Genomic DNA, 17418 nt, shown 5'->3' on the forward strand with positions numbered 1-17418 from the left:
TTCCACTCAGCACTTGCCAGGCTCCCAACATCCTGGCTCCAACCTTCCTCTCTGACCTGCTCCACCACCACGTCCCCTCCCGATGCCTCAGGTCTGCCGATGTCGACCTCCTGCACATCTCTAGGACCAAGGGCCACACATGGGGTGACAGGGTGTTTTCAGTCGCCGCCCCCTCTGTTTGAAGTCATTACCAAATCACATCACAAATGCCCCCACAATGTCTACATTTAAAGAGGCCCTTAAAAATCTTCACTTGCTATTCCTACTTTTTTTATTAAATACTTATTAGGTTAGTTGTAGAAGTTTACTGTTTGTTTATCCTAATGTATGTAAAAGGGTTTGAGAACTTGGATGTATTATTATTATTATTATCTAGTATCATAACCACTGCAATGCTTAATGTAAGTTTTGTGTGGTTAATATTTTGGATACACTTGCGACTAACTTTGGATAGATGCATGGCACCAGCATAATTATTTTAAAATAAGTAATACATTTTTGTTGTGATATATTTTTTTTATGAGATTTTTTTTTAAAGAAATTAAAACTGGAATCTCCTTTGTGTATAATGATTTCTTCCACTTTGTAAACTTATTAACGCCTGGGAGTCCTTCTGGGAACACATCCTGGCCACAGGAGGGCGCTGCGACTTGTCTTGACTTATTTCTGGCTGCTCTTTCTCAGCTGCTTCTCTTTCAACCCTCTCCGATGCCTACGTCACCACATTTCGCCGATGTGATGAAAAAGCGTGTAATAATCTCCTAGTTGTGCTTTTTTTTTGATATACTGCTAAAAGTCGTAAGTCTTCTACTTTATATTGCTAACGTGTTTTATTCTAAACCTCTCATGCGAACATTTACAAAGCATATATTTCCATGGAATATTCCTGAAGAACATTTCTGTGTACACTGATGGCAATCAACTATTTGGCATGTTCATGTGGTTCACGATTTCCACAGCTCCCTGATACAGATGCAAGATGAGGAGCGCACACCTGGTGCTGTGTGTTCTTGCTAGAACATACCTGCTGCTGTGGCTTTTTGGGACCCTCGTCGAAGGAGCTCGTCAAGGGCAGGACATCAAATGTGGAGGTATGGATGCCAAACACGCATAGAGAGACGTTAATCTGGTCTTTTAGCCCACATTTGAATTCTCCTGTGTTGTCTATAGCGTGCCGGGCCCTAGTTGATGAGATGGAATGGGCTATCTCCAAGGTAGACCCAAAGAAAACCATCCAGACGGGATCATTCAGGATTAACCCTGATGGCAGCCAGTCAATTAGAGAGGTAAGGTTACACCGGTTGATTGCTCTTCTAACGTTACCAAACCTCAAATCGTCTCTTGTTAGCTAATTGGGAATGTATTATTATGGCTTGAGCTTGTAGGCGAAAGGTTTGTTTCCTTCAGAGCAGGAAAAGGAATGTAAATTGCCAAACATAGTTCTTACTACATCTAGCGATCTCGATAACGTGAATCAATAGAACTGGGACGGAATGGAATAACAACAGCCTTCAAAGTTTCACATACATTTTGCATTACATTTTTCCTCAGATTGATTTACTCACTTTATATATGTTGATATTTTTCTTATTTCTTACCAACAGATCCCTCTGGCCCGCTCGGAAGGACACCTCCTGGATTTGATGGAGGATGTTTGTGAGAGGATGAAGGACTATGGGGAGCATGTGGACCCCAACTCTAGCAGGAAGACCTATATCAGGGTCGCATCAAGAAACGGTGAACCCATGGACCTCTCGGAGGCCAAACTGGATTCTACAGTTACCTCAAGTCTTAAGTTTGCGGTGAGTAGAAAGTGTGGTTTTAGACGGGGTAATTGTTATTTCCATTAATCTAATAGATATATGTTCTTTATTTATCCCTAAGGGGAAGTTATGCTGTTGAGAACTATGATGATGTCCTAAATGTTAGCTCCTGTGTAACATGGTATGTGTTCTTTGTTATTCCTCAGTGTGAAACGATAGCCGAACAAAATGAAGACGAAATCATTGAATTCTTCTCTACTGAGACAGAAAACGTCAAAGACAAGCTTTGCAGCAAGAGAACAGGTTAGTGTGTCGCCTCCCTTTGTCCTACATTAACATGCAAATAAGTATGAATGTTGTCTTGAATTCTATGTTGTTGACTCCATTCTGAGTCATACATGAAATACTAAACCTATTGGGATCTGTTTTGACGACGTTCTTGTAATTCACGGCTTCCTCTAGATCTATGTGACCATGCTCTGAAAATGCACCACGATGAACTTTGATGTTTTCCACCTTGGCGGATGTCTCCTTGAGGTATCTCATAAAACTGGTCATAGTGGTGGCTATGGTCACAAGTTTACATCATGGCATTGAAATAATTCCCCAGCAGCACTAATAAACGTAAAATAAAAAATATAAGTGCCAAACATATTATCAAATCTACCTTTTTATAAAAATAAATAACCTGTTAACGATAATCATGTAGTCATTGTGACACATTTGTAGATATTCTAGCTATTGCAAATTATTGCATTCGTACCCAGATTAGAAACACAACCTCTTTGTGCCCTCTTGCTGTATCATTTCTGTAGAACGCATTTATATGTGAACTGTCTGCATTTTGAAAGTGAATATGTGTGAATATTCCCCAGATTTTATACATTTTGTTACCTCAATCAAAATAAATTTGTACCACATCAACTTTAATTTGTCATCTATTCTTTGTAAAGACAAAAATATCTTATGGACATGCATGCATTTGAGAATTCTTTATTTCTTTAAAAATTGATCAAAAACGATTCAATATTAAAACATGAATCAAGTATGTATTATGATTTTCACAACATCAAAACCATGAATGGATGAAAAACAATGATAAAGGCAATGCACAGATAACATCTTTAAAGATTAATAACGGAAGCATTCAACGGAATTAGAGCAATAGTGAATGAATGAATTATTAAGGCATTTCAATCTACCACTTCCACCATGTAACCAATCTATAAATTAATTTAAAGTTCTGAATGAGTAACTTTGTTAATATCATTTAAATCAAACTGTTCAGTTCATATCCACATCAGCAAACCTCACTCTGTCACCCCTTGTACTACATCAGTCACAGGAGGAACAGATAGCATGGCAATCCTTTCCTCAAGCATTGGAAGATCCTTGCTATTTCCTTCTGCCGGCTGCACTAGATCTTTGATACTTTCTTTTGGGCAATCTGCAATCTCGTCACATCCCAATGGCAGAGATAAGACAGATGCATGGTTTGTGTCTGTCTCATCTCGTCCACCCTCCTCATTCTCAACTAAACTTTCCTCGACTTTGTCATCACATATATCTTTCTCCTCATCCAAGGGGATCTTGTTATTTGTTTTCCCCTGCTCCTTCACGAGTTCAGGGTTGTCAACGTCCTCCTTCTCCTCAACCTGCTCAGCACTGTTTACAGCAGTTTCCTCCAAATCTTGTCTGTTTATGTGGCTGCAGGACAATGTGTCTTCATCCTGGAGACCTGCCTCCTGGTGTCCATCTTGTGGCCTCAGTCCTACTGTCGCATCCTCCAACGGTTCCTCCTCCGGCTCTTCCAGTAGCGTTGTTCCATCAAGGACGAGCTCCTCTTCTGTATCGCTACTATCATGATCAATGGAAGACACTATTGCTTTCCCAATTCCCTCAGTGTTAGGAAACACTATGTCCTCAGATTCCATATCCCCCTCATCTTCTATAGAAGCCAAGTGTTCGATTGCGTTCTGGGGGTCCCACAGCTCACTCACCTCTTCATCTTCATTCTCAGAGTCAGGTGCTGTGTGTTTTCTAATGCGGTTCACTGCATCCCATAGGGACCTGGGATATTGGGACTCCCCTGTGTCTTTCATGGTATTTGGAAGCTCCAGTGGTACAGTGTCCTCTTCTACTGGATGAGGGGGGAAACCATGAGAGTATTCCAAGGGTGCAGAGGACAGAAATAGAAGGGGTGTGTTAGATTCCAAACAAACAGCGGGGGAGATTTCTGAAATGTCAGATAGAAAGGGTTCAGAGTGAAGGGCTTTGTTTTCTGAAACAGATGGGGAAGTCAAGTCAGTTTGCAGAGCTGGCTCACTGTTAAGGTCAGAAACATCTGACAGAGAGGGCATAATTTCAGAAACACAAGGAGAACATTGGAGGTCAACGGTGTGTTTTATGACTATTGATGGATCGAGGCAATGAATGACAGATTGAGGGCACGCATCATCTCCGGTTCCCTCTGTTTCTCTGTTTCTCTGTTCCTGGCTGCATGATTCAAAGAGGGGCTCAGTTGTGTTCGTGAGTTTCTGCAGACTGTTGACCTCTGTTAGTGACTCAAAGTCAGTGGTGTTGTCTTCAGAACTGGCAGTCTGTTCCTCCAGCTCTGTAACTTCCTTGATATTTTCTTTTGTCGGCTGCACTAGATCTTTGATTCTGTCTTTTGGGCATGCTGCAATCTCGTCACAGAACCCTGGTTCTCCTGTATCGTCTTCAAAGAGGCGCTCATTTGTGTTATCAGTGATGTCATTATTTGTAAGCTGCAAACTGTCATCCAACTCGTGTACCTTTTCACATGCCTCAATAGCAGAAGATGAATCTTCCGGGTGAACCGATGAATCGAGACAATGGAGATTCAGGAAAGGGTGTTCAGGCGTGGACGTGATGGGCAATGGAAATAGGATGTATTCACAGGGAGGAGGAGATACATCAATGGATGTCGATGAACATGGTCTCTGAGGACTATGGGTTGAGGTTTCTGGATTTTCTGAGGCATCATTGATGAACAAGGAAGGAGGAACTGTTTCTGTGGCTGATTCACAGGAAAGAGAATTACGCTGGATGTGACATGGGAAATCAGGAGGTGACTCTGGTTGTAAATCGGAGGGGTCAGATGGAGTGGAAGAACAAGCATTGTTTTCATTGGGTAGATTGTTTTCCTCTGTGCTCTCTTCCTGACCGTCTTTTTGAAATACTTGTTCATGTAACACACTGCTTCCCAAAGGTTCTACATCTTGAGATTCCCGGTCTTCTATGACGTCCTCTTTTGAATCAGGGCAGTCTGATATTTCTGGCTTTCCATCCCGCAGGATTTCAGGATCTTCATTATGTTCTGTGTCTAATACATCTTGGGGGATATTTATATCTTGCACAAACTCACTCTCGCTCTCATCTGCGGGGTCATCAGGTAACTGTGTCACCATCTCTTTTTGTTTCCCTTCGGTAAGGCACAAAACATCCGTTATGTTGTAAGCTAGTGGGGATGTTTCCTGTTCATTTTGTTGTTCATTCTCACTACACAGGTCAGGAACTGTTACAGTCTCCTCACATGTCAGCTCGGTGTTGCTGTCGAGCAAAGGGATTCCCAGGATCCTTTCAGCACGCGCCGTCAACGTCTCCTTTTCAGGAGGGGAAATCTGAGGCAGGCAGGGGAGACAGAGGTCACTTGCTTTTTCAGGCTGCAGTTCCTCTGCCTTCAAGAAATCTTCATGTGTTAGATCTGTTGGGTCTCCTTCCTCTCGGTCAGTCTGAGGTTCAGGTTCATCAGGTGCAGGGAAGGGGTTAACCTGGGTTTGGATAGCTGCAACGAGGCCTGTGTCTACATTAGGAGGATTGTATGGGGGGTGGAATAAATAATTAACATGCTCCTTCTTAGGAGAGGGAATCAACTCCATTCTGACTAGTACACTGGTAGTGTCGATTACCAGTTGACCTCCGCAGCTCTCTGCTTTTTCATCTTCCTTTATCTCAAATCGCCTAACCTCAATGTCAATAGGACGGCCACAAATGTCTGTACTCTTGCTTGTTGGACTGTTGTTGACCAGAGCTCTACATCGGAGGGAACTATTCTTGTCCATCCTGGCTGTGTATCCAGGCTCCCTCCACAGTGGGAATCTGAGTGGTGATGTCTGTCCTACCTGTGGTCCAACTACAGGATTTACATCACCTACACCATCTTTTTCTGTGGTTGATTGTAAATGCGTCTGATTTGCTAAACTACAGCCTGTTTGTGACTCTATTTTGTGTCCTGCAGCTTCCTGGCTCTCCACCAAACCAACTGTGTCTTTTCCATTCTTTCTGGAAATAGTATGTTCGACTGGGATCTTTGACATATTTTCTACACTAAAGTCCACCTCATCTGCAAGTTTAGTCATTCTGTGGATGATGTCATTGTCATCCATTAAACCCTTAGTAATCCCCCCTAATTCCGAGCTTTCACTGTTAGATTTTCTGGTACAATGTGGCACAGCTTTGGTTTCTACATTTTCTCTCAATGTCTCTGATTTAGTTTCACACATTCGCGAGACCAAGCAAAATATGGTTGCTCCACCTGTCCTCTGGTTTAATCTAAATGTCCGTCCTTCAATTACATTTGAACTTATACCCTCGGTTGGCTTTGATTCCTGGACCTCACGTGGTGACGAGTGACTGACGGGTTGAACCTGAGTGGGCTGTGAATAAATCGGTTGATTCTGCCATAAAGTATTAGTCGCTTGAATTCGATCCTCGTAAGAATTAGAGTCCAAGGCAGATCTTTGCTTCTGGGACTCTTTAGTGTCCTTCTCCTTATTTCCTCCTCTTATGTCTTGCAAATCGCTAGACATGTTTTGATTGGGTTGTGTTGACTTTAAAAAGGATGTGTTTCGTTTAGCTTGCTGGTCTGTACCAAATGTGTTGTGGTACTGCATACCAGGTGATCTGTTATGTTGGCCATCATATGCAGGCGGGCCTATGTAGCCAGGGGGTTGGCTAAACCTCATTCTATGGTAATTGTTCCTTTCCATGGTGCTTTCAGGAGGACATACCGGTAAGGGGTTGTTCGTCATGGTCTTCTGGTGACCTCCGACCCCCATCGGGCCTCGGGGACCCGAATACGACTCTGACCTCTGCAGCGCTGCCATGTGAGGGTCCGGTGCATGCCTGTTGACCCTCCCCAGGGTCCTACTGGTATCAGGGGCTTCCTGGAAGGCACCCTTCATCTCGGCACCCATCCGTCGCCTCCTAGGAAGGGAGTGGCTGTACCGAGCTGCCCATGCCTGCAACTCCCGGTAGCTGCTGTCACTCAGACTGCTACTGCTGCTGCCGGGCTCCCACCTCCTCTGCCACCCTTCGTTTGGGTTCCCTAACTCATATTCTCTCTCTGGTGCCCCTCTGTATCCTCCTGCTCTCCGTTCCCCTCCTCTCGTCTCTTGAGGCTGAGGGCGGTCTTTGTTTGGGTTGTCGAGCCCGAAAGGGAAGTGGGAGGCGGCGGGGGCGGCCAGGTCTGGGTTGGTCCAGTTGGTGTAGTCGTGCAGGATGCCTCCTGTCCTGGATCCTGGTACATTCCAGCAGCTGGGCTCTCGCTGGTCACAGAGAGGCAAAGGGAGATACGTGGCCTTATGTCTGTCATGGTACCTAATAAGCGGAAGAGCAGGGGTATAATTCACTACATAAGCAGTATGAATTCAGTATGATGGTACAATTTTCAATGAAAATTATTTCACTACTTGAAATGGATGAAAACCATAATGCTAAAAACATAATACAATTAGTGATCAAAAAACTTTTTCTAACACTGTTATTGAGTTTCTAAATGTTTTATTTTTTCAACAAAACTAGACTTACATGTGTGTACAGTTTGGTCCAGGTACTGTACAATATTTGGCATAAACAGGTGACTGCCCCTGACTCTCAGCCCAGTAGGCCATCATTGGGTCTGGTTCCACAACTTTACTCTGCAACATACGACACGAAAAAAAATTATGACTGAGTAATATAACCGTTCAACTTTAAAGATTGATAAGGAAATGTGAAAGGTCAAAGGAAAGTGCTGGACTTTAATATCCATGAAGATAAAATAACGCTTTATTGATCCCTCCAGGAATTGTATCTATCAATATAAATCAATCGTTCCCTGCTGACCTGCCCCTTTGATGTATAAAAAGCTGTAAGGTGGAAAAAGAAAAGGTACGTACAGTATGGAGAAGTTGAATGCTTTCCCCAGGTAGGCGTCCTTGCTGCTCTGTTGATGGCCAAATTGCCCAGCTTGTTTTAAGAGGGACAGTGTTTTTCAATTCCCCCCCCTCTCCCCTGGCACGGCTCCCATTCACTCCCCCATCGGGACCTCCCTCCTCCCACCAGTGGCCAAACAGCTCAGGATAAAGCCCACAGCGTTTTAGTTCATTACAATTCTTTAAAAGACATGCTCTTCTGTCCTTTCATAATTCTCATAATTCACAAATGCTGTTTGGTCGTATTATGAGACTAAATAATCTGCCTTAGTGTTTATCTGAAATGCAGTCTGTGTCCCAGTTATATTTAGTTGTATTTTTTTGACAGTTACAAAATAAATCTCTCCTTGCTACTCTAATCTCTCTTTACTAATGGAATGCTGAAATGGCTTTAGGAAGCCAATTGCTGCAGGTGACGTGGGTTTCATTACATGTAATAACATGTACGAAATTCATCCATTCAGAAAAGCTGGTTCATTTTTACAGTGCAAGAAAATAACATTTGACATTAGGAACAGTTTGACTTATTTAGGGTGTTTTAATAAATAACATTTTAAATCAAGAAGAAGATAAAGGAATATAATTGACGGAAGTTGTAGACTTGTTAACTTCTTTAGAGAGTGTGGAGCCTCCCTGCTATTAAAAGCTTCCATCTGACGTACAGTACAAACATGGACAGCTCAACCCCTGTGTATCACTGTCTCACCCTTCTAATCTGGGGACCTGCAGGGAAACAGACTGTGAATGTAGATAGGGATCTGTGGTTTCGTTGGGTGAATTGTAGTAAATGGGCAGATAGGCGGGTGGAGGGTTTGCATCTCTTTCTTTGAAACTCTCCAGCGGAACAAACAGGCTTTCCTTTCCTGAACAGAATCGCTGTACATCAGCAGGCCCCAGGATGAGAGCCTGGTGGTTTATTGGGGGGGGGGGAGCAGCAATCTGTTGATGTTGACAAAACTGTTGTTGGTGAGCAGACCCTTAGCTATGATATCATCGTATTGAATTGTACCCATGAGCTGTTATGCAAATTGTAATATTTGATAACCTGATATACTGCGTTACCTTTTGCATGGCTGTTATAACTGATAAATGCTATTTGAGTTTCACTATTAGGTATTTATACTTGAATCAATTTTTTTTATATTATTTAGTTTTATAGTATTGAAATATATTTTCTAATATTTTTTTAATCCACAGAAATACAATCAATATAACAAAACATACACCGTAAACCTGAACAGATATGTCAAATAAACCTTTTCATTTATTTCACTTAGTGTTTACAGTACACAAGCACACATGTCAACTCTCTTCCCAACACATTGGATTGAAATATATATGTTGATGCCCACCCAACAGAATTCTCCCAAAGGCATTGTCAATATTGGAATGCCTCCCGGTTCGGACTTTAAACGACGAATGATTCACTCAATTTACATTAACTGTTATCCGAAGCACTGGAAACTCTGAATAACATGAAGTCATTAAAAATAAATATTTTTTTTTTATCATACAGGAGACCGCAGTAGTACACCCAGAACAAAAACACATCCAGCCTCATGTGCAAACTGCAAACAGTTAAAAGGTAGCAACTGGAAGGGGACAGAAAGGCACAAAAACAATCTATTTTAGTCAAGAAGCACTTAATGAAAAAGTGCAGCTTGCTGTCGAAAGGGCATGTCTAATGAAAATGCCACAATTCGGCAACTTTAGTTTAAAATATACTGCTTTTGAGTGTGTAGTCCAAACAAACATGACATACTGACAAGAATATCACATAGCATGGAGTGAAAGCATATTAACAGGACAAGTAGGACGTTTTGACATGATTTGTCATTAAATTATTGTTCCACCCATAGACAAAATTCACATTCATTTAACCTTTATACCAATGAATGTCCATTGTAGCGAATCAATGAAGAGATTCTTCATCGTGTAATTAAGAGAACTACTTCATCGGTGTCGGGTTAAGGACCAGTCCAGGGCACAGCCCTGATTATCTGTGTGCAGGCTTCTCAAAAACAAGACAGTGATTAGACATTTGAGGGTGTCGCCAAAGTCTATCTCAAATGGTCTTCAAAAGCATTAGGATTGATTTTGAAGTAGGAAAAATCAAGCAAAGAAAGTCTGATGGATCTCTTGTTTTCTGGTGGGTAAACCGTAATACAGGCAGAGTTACCGGGTAAAAGACACAGAACCAGGTGGACTCACAGATGCACACCAACCAATCACATAGAAAGCTAAATGCAGGAGGAGGAATGCCCCATTAAAACTTGGTTCCGAAAAGAATAAGTATTAGAACGATGACGATGACGAAGAGGACCAAAATGACCAGCATCTTCCTGTTCTTTTTCTGATATTGTTCAGCCTGCCGGGAAAAGATGATGAACGGATTATTCAATTTGGTCACATTTCAGGAACTTGGCAAGTCTCGTACTAACAATAATAATCATCATTCTTATCAAAGACATCTTTTTACATCTATGTTCAACAAGGTCTTTACCTTTTGTAACTGTTTTAATCCGTCTTCTGTTTTTACACACGCCTGCTCCACGTTGAAGTCAATTCTGTCCAGCACCGTTCCCTTTGGGTGGAATAAGAGGACATACTGTTATGATCATATAATGATCATGACATACTGTTATGATCATAATGATCATCATAACCATCGATGAAAATATCAAGGTTCTTTCCACACCTGTTCCACCACCATTCCGGCCAAATCTCTAAAGATCTCATTGAGGTCTGAGATGGACTGGACGACTTGTCTGATCTCCCTCTCGCGCTCCTCCACCATAACAGAGTTCTCTTCTACCAGCACCAGCTGATCGTCTGTGAAACCCTGCAAGCAGAAAGGTTTCAGTCAAATCCTTTCAAAGTCTCTGGTTAAGAAGAAACGTTGGTTGGTAATGTATAACAAATGATGCCAGCACCTGTTCAGGCCCAGAGTTTGTACTTTCATCTAACCAAATATGAACTCAATATTTTTAGATATTTAATGCATGAAATAATTAAATAAGTTAATTTTTTTTTTCGAGGACCTTATAGGTCCTCGAGGATTTGTATTGATTAAATAGTCCAATTATCTTTCAAAGAAGGACAATGGCTTGGACCCAAAAGTAAAACCGAAGGTCATGCCACCTAGAGGGCAATGCAATTCTCTCAATATGTGGAAGCAAATCGACCACCAATACTATGTCCTTGTGCTTTTAGAAAGCCAATTAATTGTTAAAGAAATTCATTTAGATAGGCTTGATTCCATGCGTGTGTGTGTCCACAGTTGGAAAAGCCTCTTACCCTGTCAAAGAGAGCCAACTCTGTATCCTCCTCCAATAGAGGACCAGAGTCGAAAAAGTGCTTCGACCTCTCTTCTCGGTTCTTCATACCTGGAAAACAGAATAACAATTTGCCATTCTGCATAGAAGGACACATTACAATGGATAGAAAATGTACAATCCTGAGAACGAAAAAAAAAGGGCAGATTAGGAAAGGCATTTAAAAAGGGACCCTATTTGACCATGAGGTGTGAGCCATACAAGCCATTTCAAATCTACCAAGCCCATGTGAGGGTGTCCACCCAGATGTATGATGGGTACCATTTTTACCAGTTGCTCCAGTCCACTATGTAGGTTTATACATACATCTGGGTGGATACTCTCACTTTGGATGTCTCTAATTCACAGTCATACCTGGTGGTAAGATAGCGGCCCTGTAAATATAAACTTAATAATATAGACAAGTCTCAAGGAATGGAACAACTTGATATATCAGTCCCTTATTTTTGATTAGGTGCAACTGAAGTATCCCCTAGTGCAGTGTTTCCCAAACCTTTTTTTCTGGGGACCCAATTTTTTAAAATTACAAACCATCGTGACCCAATTCACAATAGGCCTTATCTATAAAATCGTGAGAAGAACAAATTTGTGCATAAATGAACATCCCTGAACGTTTTTACTGCCAATTCCGCATCCCATTATATATGAACTTAAACCAGCCATTTCAAAGAGATAAATCACAACTTTTTTTTTATGCTCTTGAAAACATAATACACATTAAATACTCTGTCCTAAATGAGACCAAATAAATGCATTTAGGAGTTCAAATCTCCTTGTTAAAGCTATCTCATTGTTATTTCCTCTCACAATGTACATTAGCCTTTCAACTAGATTCAATGTTATAAGTAAAATGATCAGAACAATACAAACATTCAGTACTATCAAAAACATGCTTCTTGTTGAAAGTTTTTTTAAAGGCCCACTATGCAACTTTTTTAGCCAAAATTACATTAAGTATGCAGGTTGAGAGTTATGCTGATGGTTCTGCATCCATTTCTGGGTTGATTGGTGGGTGTGTCATTTACCCATGTCGCCTCTCCAGTGAAAAAGCGCATATGCAACTTGATCTGTTCGGACCGACACAATCCGGATGTGACGCAGCGGAAGTATCCTCGAAATGTAGTCAGATTGTAGTTTCGAAAATGCTTTACGGCACAGACACACACCCAAACATGGCACCGGCTAGATATAAACAGCCAGTTGCGAGTTGTCCGAGGTAGGAAACCCAAACGCCGCCGTGTTTGGGTGCATGATAGAGTTTAGATCGGGTTAGATTAAATAATCTCGGATATAAATAACGATCTCATCTCATCGTCATCCGTTTATCCGGGGTCGGGTCGCGGGGGGAGCAGCTCAAGCAGGGGGCTCCAGACTTCCCTTTCCCGGGCCACATTGACCAGCTCTGACGGGGGGATCCCGAGGCGTTCCCAGGCCAGTGTTGAGATATAATCTCTCCACCTAGTCCTGGGTCTTCCCCGAGGTCTCCTCCCCAATGGACGTGCCTGAAACACCTCCAAAGGGAGGCGCCCAGTAGGCATCCTTGCCAGATGCCCGAACCACCTCAGCTGACTCCTTTCTAAGTAAAGGAGCAGCGGCTCTAATCCGAGTTCCTCACGGATTACTGAGCTTCTCACCCTATCCCGAGACGCCAGCCACCCTTCTGAGAAAACTCATCTCGGCCGCTTTTACCCGCGATCTCGTCCTTTCGGTCATCACCCAACCCTCATGACCATAGGTGAGGATAGGAACGAAGATCGACCGGTAGATCGAGAGCTTTGCCTTGCGGCTCAGCTCTCTTTTCGTAACAACGGTGCGGTAAAGCGAACGCAATACCGCCCCCGCTGCTCTGATTCTCCGGCCAATCTCACGCTCCATAGTACCCTCACCCGCGAACAAGACCCCGAGGTACTTGAACTCCTTCACTTGGGCTAAGGACTCATAAATAACGATAATCGGGTTAAATAACTTCACATGGTGTGTCTGGTGTGTTTCCAGCATTCGTAGTGTTGATCAGCAGATATATAGTCCGCCAAGACGTTGAGGTTGCTTAGCAGCCAGAGACTCTGTCCATGCAAGTGAACGGAGCGTTCACTCTTCGTCATAACTATCAAACCAAACATCCTTCACATTCACCGAGCGAACATTCTGAAAGTAAAATGCACATTTCTCGCTAAAAATGTTTCCATAAACGCATTTAATGGCGTAACTATGTTACTATTTCCACCCAGAAAAAAGAAAGATGTCGGCCGTATGCTTCTGTGCAAGGGTCACTACTATGGTCACTACAGTAACGAATTGCTTTACGGCACAGACCCACAAACACGGAACCGGCTCGATATAAACACAAGTAACTAATGGATTGTTATATTCATCATAGATCAGCCGACTAAAAAGAGACAGAGAAACCCAATGTCGGAGGAACAGAAGAAGAGAAAAGGGAGACAGACCGGCAGAGAGGCCAGACACGAGTAAACGTTGGGCAAGCTTTTCAGGAATTGCGTGAACTGAAAGAAAAAGACTGCAAATCAGACGCCGACTCGGCCGTGTTGCTTTTGAAATTGAAAGTACCCTTGGGTGAACTTTGTCTGCGTAATATTCTTGATTCTGATAGTCTCTGTACACATGTGTTTGCTCAACCATTTTTTTGAGCCCTGTAAAAATTGTTTTCTCGACCGTTTTGTTGTGAGCCCTGTTTGTTTCTAGCTTGCTTGGTTGCAACCATATAAACACCTTTGTTTCCATGGGTGTTTTGCTGTTCGTCTGTCTCGTCCCCCAGATACAGACTGAATCCCCGAATCCAGGTTCTTGTTTATTTAGATTATTATGTTGGCCAAACCTCTTACACTGATTGTTCTGTTCAACCTAAGATAAAATAATTATAACCTAGGGTATAAATTCTCCCCGTCAACTATAAAAAATGATGGATTTATGTTTATTGCAATGCAAAGACACCATTTAAAAAATGTATAACCTTGCCTACACTTTATGAACATCTATTTCGGACATGGCTCCGCGCATTCGCCGGCTTCTTTGAAAACAAATGCACATGGCTCGCGTAGAAGAGCATGGGGAAGGGACGTCAACGAGTTGTTACGACAGTGTTGTGAAATATCTACTACGAAGCTTTAGGGGGCGCTGTGTAGAGAACTGTGCGTGCCAAAACCAAGAAAACAGCGAAGACATGCCCGAAGTTGCATAGTGGGCCTTTAAATGCTAATGTGTAAAAAAAAAACAAAAAAACAAAAAAAACTTTTTTTGTTTTGTTCTGTTCTATTTATATGGCAACCCAATTCAAATCTCCCGACACCCACGTGTGGGTCTTTGGGAAAGACTGCCCTAGTGGTTCCGGTGGCTCTTACGTTTCAGGTAGCTGGACTGTGTGTGTCTGAAGCCGGTGGACAGCTCCTGCAGGCTCTGGGCCAGGGAGGAGACCACGTTCCTCAGCAGCCTCTCCTCCTGCTCCGTGCAGTGGCCACAGCGGGCCTGCATCCCCCTCACAGCCCTCTGACACCGGTGGAACATCTACAACAACACATGCCCCAAGTCAGGTCGGATCCATCCAAAGAAACGGTCCCAAGACAAACCACAAATGGTTACTTATGTATAGACTCAATTATGTCTACCTCAACAATGTTTAAGTTTCCACTGCTCATATTGTGTACAAAGATATCTTTTGGGGATATTTTTGTTCGATTTTGTTTTATACTATTCCATCTCTTCATCCCGATTACTATTCAGTGCTCTCTATTGTGCCATTTCTAGGATGAAGTAATGCAGAATTAGTACATTGTATCTGGTGTTGTACTCTTGAACTCTGAAGCAGGGCCCACCTGGGTGATCTCCTGGGTGGTGATTTCGATGGCGTGCTCCTCCTCCGTGCTGTCGTCCAGCGTGGGGCGGTTCATGTGTTTGTCGTGGAGGAGTGCAAGGTCCTTCATCTTCTGCCGAACCCGTGTGATTTCATATTGGATCTGAAGAAGGGAATAAAACATGATGCTGCCATGTACTCTGTCAACAGGGGGGGGGGCTGCCTTCGTCAAATTCAACCGAAAACACGCTTTACTTTGTTTTTCCCTCACAAATAGATAAAGGTCTGGAGTTTGAGTTAAGATTATCTTCAAGTTCACATGTCTAAATATGTACAGGGGGGAGTGGCAGCTCTCTCACTTGCGCACACACACGAACGCACACAAACACACACAAACACACTTCATTAGCTTTGAGAATACAGAAATGCTACTTCATATTGATTCTACAAAGTCAACATTCCCATTCCTTACTTCGTCTACTCCATCTACCCATTTGGGGGGCAGCTTTTTGGTGACTCCAATGGCAGCTTCGGGATCCAGACTGATTCCAGACACCAGCGCCATGCGGTCGTCAGCCAACTTCAAAACAAGCAGCACAAGATATAAAGTAAATACATTTCATACAAGGACAAAGAGGTACTGATGTGGAGCTTATTTAGTATGAGAAAGAAACTGAGAAAGTCTGAGAAATGATTTGCACCAAGTGTGAAGGGTAGTACCTCGTCCAGCTCCTAATGTGATTTGCAGATACAGAACCGTCCGATCCGAGAGCAAGGCGGAAATATAGACCAAAGTAATGGAAAAGAGTGAGCCCCAAAGAGTAAGCAGTGATTGACTTTGCAGTATTTTTGCATGCACACACATCAATAACATAATATTTCATAGGGTATTCTACTGATTCGATTCTACTTAAAAGAAAAGGCATGCTAGGTTACTCTTTGAATAATAAATAAAGCATCATGGTTGAATTATGTAACCTAGATCCTATTAATTTCATAGAAAGGATGTTGGCTATGACATTTAACAATTCGCAATCACACGTTAGTTGTTTCTCTGCCACAAATCATGCAAGGTTAGTTAACATTACTCATAGGCCAAACTGTACTATTGACACAACCGGTTATTGTCACAAAAGGATAGTGGATTTACCCAAAACAGCCTAGTCGATGCTTAATAAAATCAAGGACGTTGATAACATGACGCCACCCCCAACACACGCCACATCACTTCATGTTGACACGTGAGGTTATGTTATGGGAGCTAAGGGGGCTCTTCCCCTGACACTCCCCCACTACAATCACAATTCGTCCTACCACCGTTGAATGACTACATTACTAAAGATCAATTATGTAGTACATTACAACCTGAAGATAACTAAATCAACGTATTCCCACAGACTGGCTACATAAAATCACACACACAAAGATGACAAAACGATTCAGACAACTCACCGCAGCATTGCTACGTGTACTTAGAGTACGACGGGGATCGTATGTACTCACTTGCTCAGCCAATATCTGCCGGTTTTGGATTGCATTGTTCCGCATTAACAAGAAGGCATCGGTCAGACGCCGAGTGGCCATGACTATAATGCTTTTTTGATATAAATCAAATTACACAATGCAAGAATTCATGAGTCCTATCGACTTAGAACCCGTAGCCGTAGCAATCCACCCGATGCTGTGTGGATGACGGACAGTATTAATATTAGTGAAGCTAGCTTTAGCCTGCGCGAACGACACGCAAACCCGCGGAATGCACCCTCAGAAATGGACTGAGAAGATAATAATTACAGTCGAAACGGGTCATCAATAACCTAGAACTACAATATCAACTACACAAATAGGCGTTTTTTAAATGCCAGTCTTGAACGTTAGCTTCTAAACGTTATTAGTTTTTTCGGGGTAAGCTACTGACACTGGACAACGTAAACACCTGCGTAACGTAACGTAGCGTGACGTAACGCGTCGGGTACTCTGACCGCGGGACGCTTTGCGCCACACACCGAGTCGGAGGGTGAACCCATGGGTGAACCGCTTTATTAATGGGAAGATGCGGAGACGTAGCCTATACTTACACACAGACATTGTAAAACGCTTTTTATAAAAAATATATATATTTAGGCATATAGCATGCATATGCCTCAATAAAGAGATGTGATCACTTAACAGAAACTAGTCTTATGTTAAAGATTACAGCTTAGTTGTTTTTTAACTGCAGTTTTCTTGGTTCAAACGTATGTAACCGTTTTACGGCTAATTGTAAAATGCTTGTAAATAAATTTAAGTCTATC

At 42.5% G+C, this 17418-nt stretch overlaps 3 protein-coding genes across 6 annotated transcripts; 1 reads left to right on the plus strand and 2 right to left on the minus strand.

Moving 5' to 3' along the window:
* The first annotated feature begins 655 nt into the window (after nucleotides 1–655).
* On the plus strand, nucleotides 656–2382 carry cnpy2 (canopy FGF signaling regulator 2). Its single transcript, XM_030375675.1, has 6 exons — nucleotides 656–798; nucleotides 960–1091; nucleotides 1171–1286; nucleotides 1605–1802; nucleotides 1970–2066; nucleotides 2226–2382. The coding sequence occupies exons 2-6, from the start codon at nucleotides 980–982 to the stop codon at nucleotides 2267–2269; spliced, it is 567 nt and encodes a 188-aa protein (XP_030231535.1). The 5' UTR covers nucleotides 656–798; nucleotides 960–979; the 3' UTR covers nucleotides 2270–2382.
* A 358-nt stretch (nucleotides 2383–2740) lies between these two features.
* On the minus strand, nucleotides 2741–8097 carry LOC115556548 (uncharacterized). The gene is made up of 3 exons (XM_030373650.1): nucleotides 7946–8097; nucleotides 7596–7705; nucleotides 2741–7385 (listed from the first exon to the last, which is right to left on the minus strand). The coding sequence occupies exons 2-3, from the start codon at nucleotides 7679–7681 to the stop codon at nucleotides 3074–3076; spliced, it is 4398 nt and encodes a 1465-aa protein (XP_030229510.1). The 5' UTR covers nucleotides 7682–7705; nucleotides 7946–8097; the 3' UTR covers nucleotides 2741–3073.
* Nucleotides 8098–9220: 1123 nt separating this feature from the next.
* Nucleotides 9221–17086, minus strand: stx16 (syntaxin 16). Of its 4 annotated transcripts, none has more exons than XM_030375138.1 (9): nucleotides 16628–17086; nucleotides 15845–15856; nucleotides 15597–15704; nucleotides 15147–15287; nucleotides 14676–14838; nucleotides 11279–11367; nucleotides 10680–10823; nucleotides 10485–10565; nucleotides 9221–10349 (listed from the first exon to the last, which is right to left on the minus strand). In XM_030375138.1, the coding sequence occupies exons 1-9, from the start codon at nucleotides 16706–16708 to the stop codon at nucleotides 10248–10250; spliced, it is 921 nt and encodes a 306-aa protein (XP_030230998.1). In that variant the 5' UTR covers nucleotides 16709–17086; the 3' UTR covers nucleotides 9221–10247. The 4 variants fall into 4 exon arrangements, with proteins under 4 accessions (XP_030230998.1, XP_030230995.1, XP_030230999.1 ...); XM_030375135.1 differs by having other exon boundaries at nucleotides 16577–17086; XM_030375139.1 differs by lacking the exon at nucleotides 15845–15856.
* Between the last annotated feature and the right edge of the window lie 332 nt (nucleotides 17087–17418).

The sequence above is a fragment of the Gadus morhua genome, chromosome 13, assembly GCF_902167405.1.
Source record: "Gadus morhua chromosome 13, gadMor3.0, whole genome shotgun sequence".
Lineage (NCBI taxonomy): Eukaryota > Metazoa > Chordata > Actinopteri > Gadiformes > Gadidae > Gadus > Gadus morhua.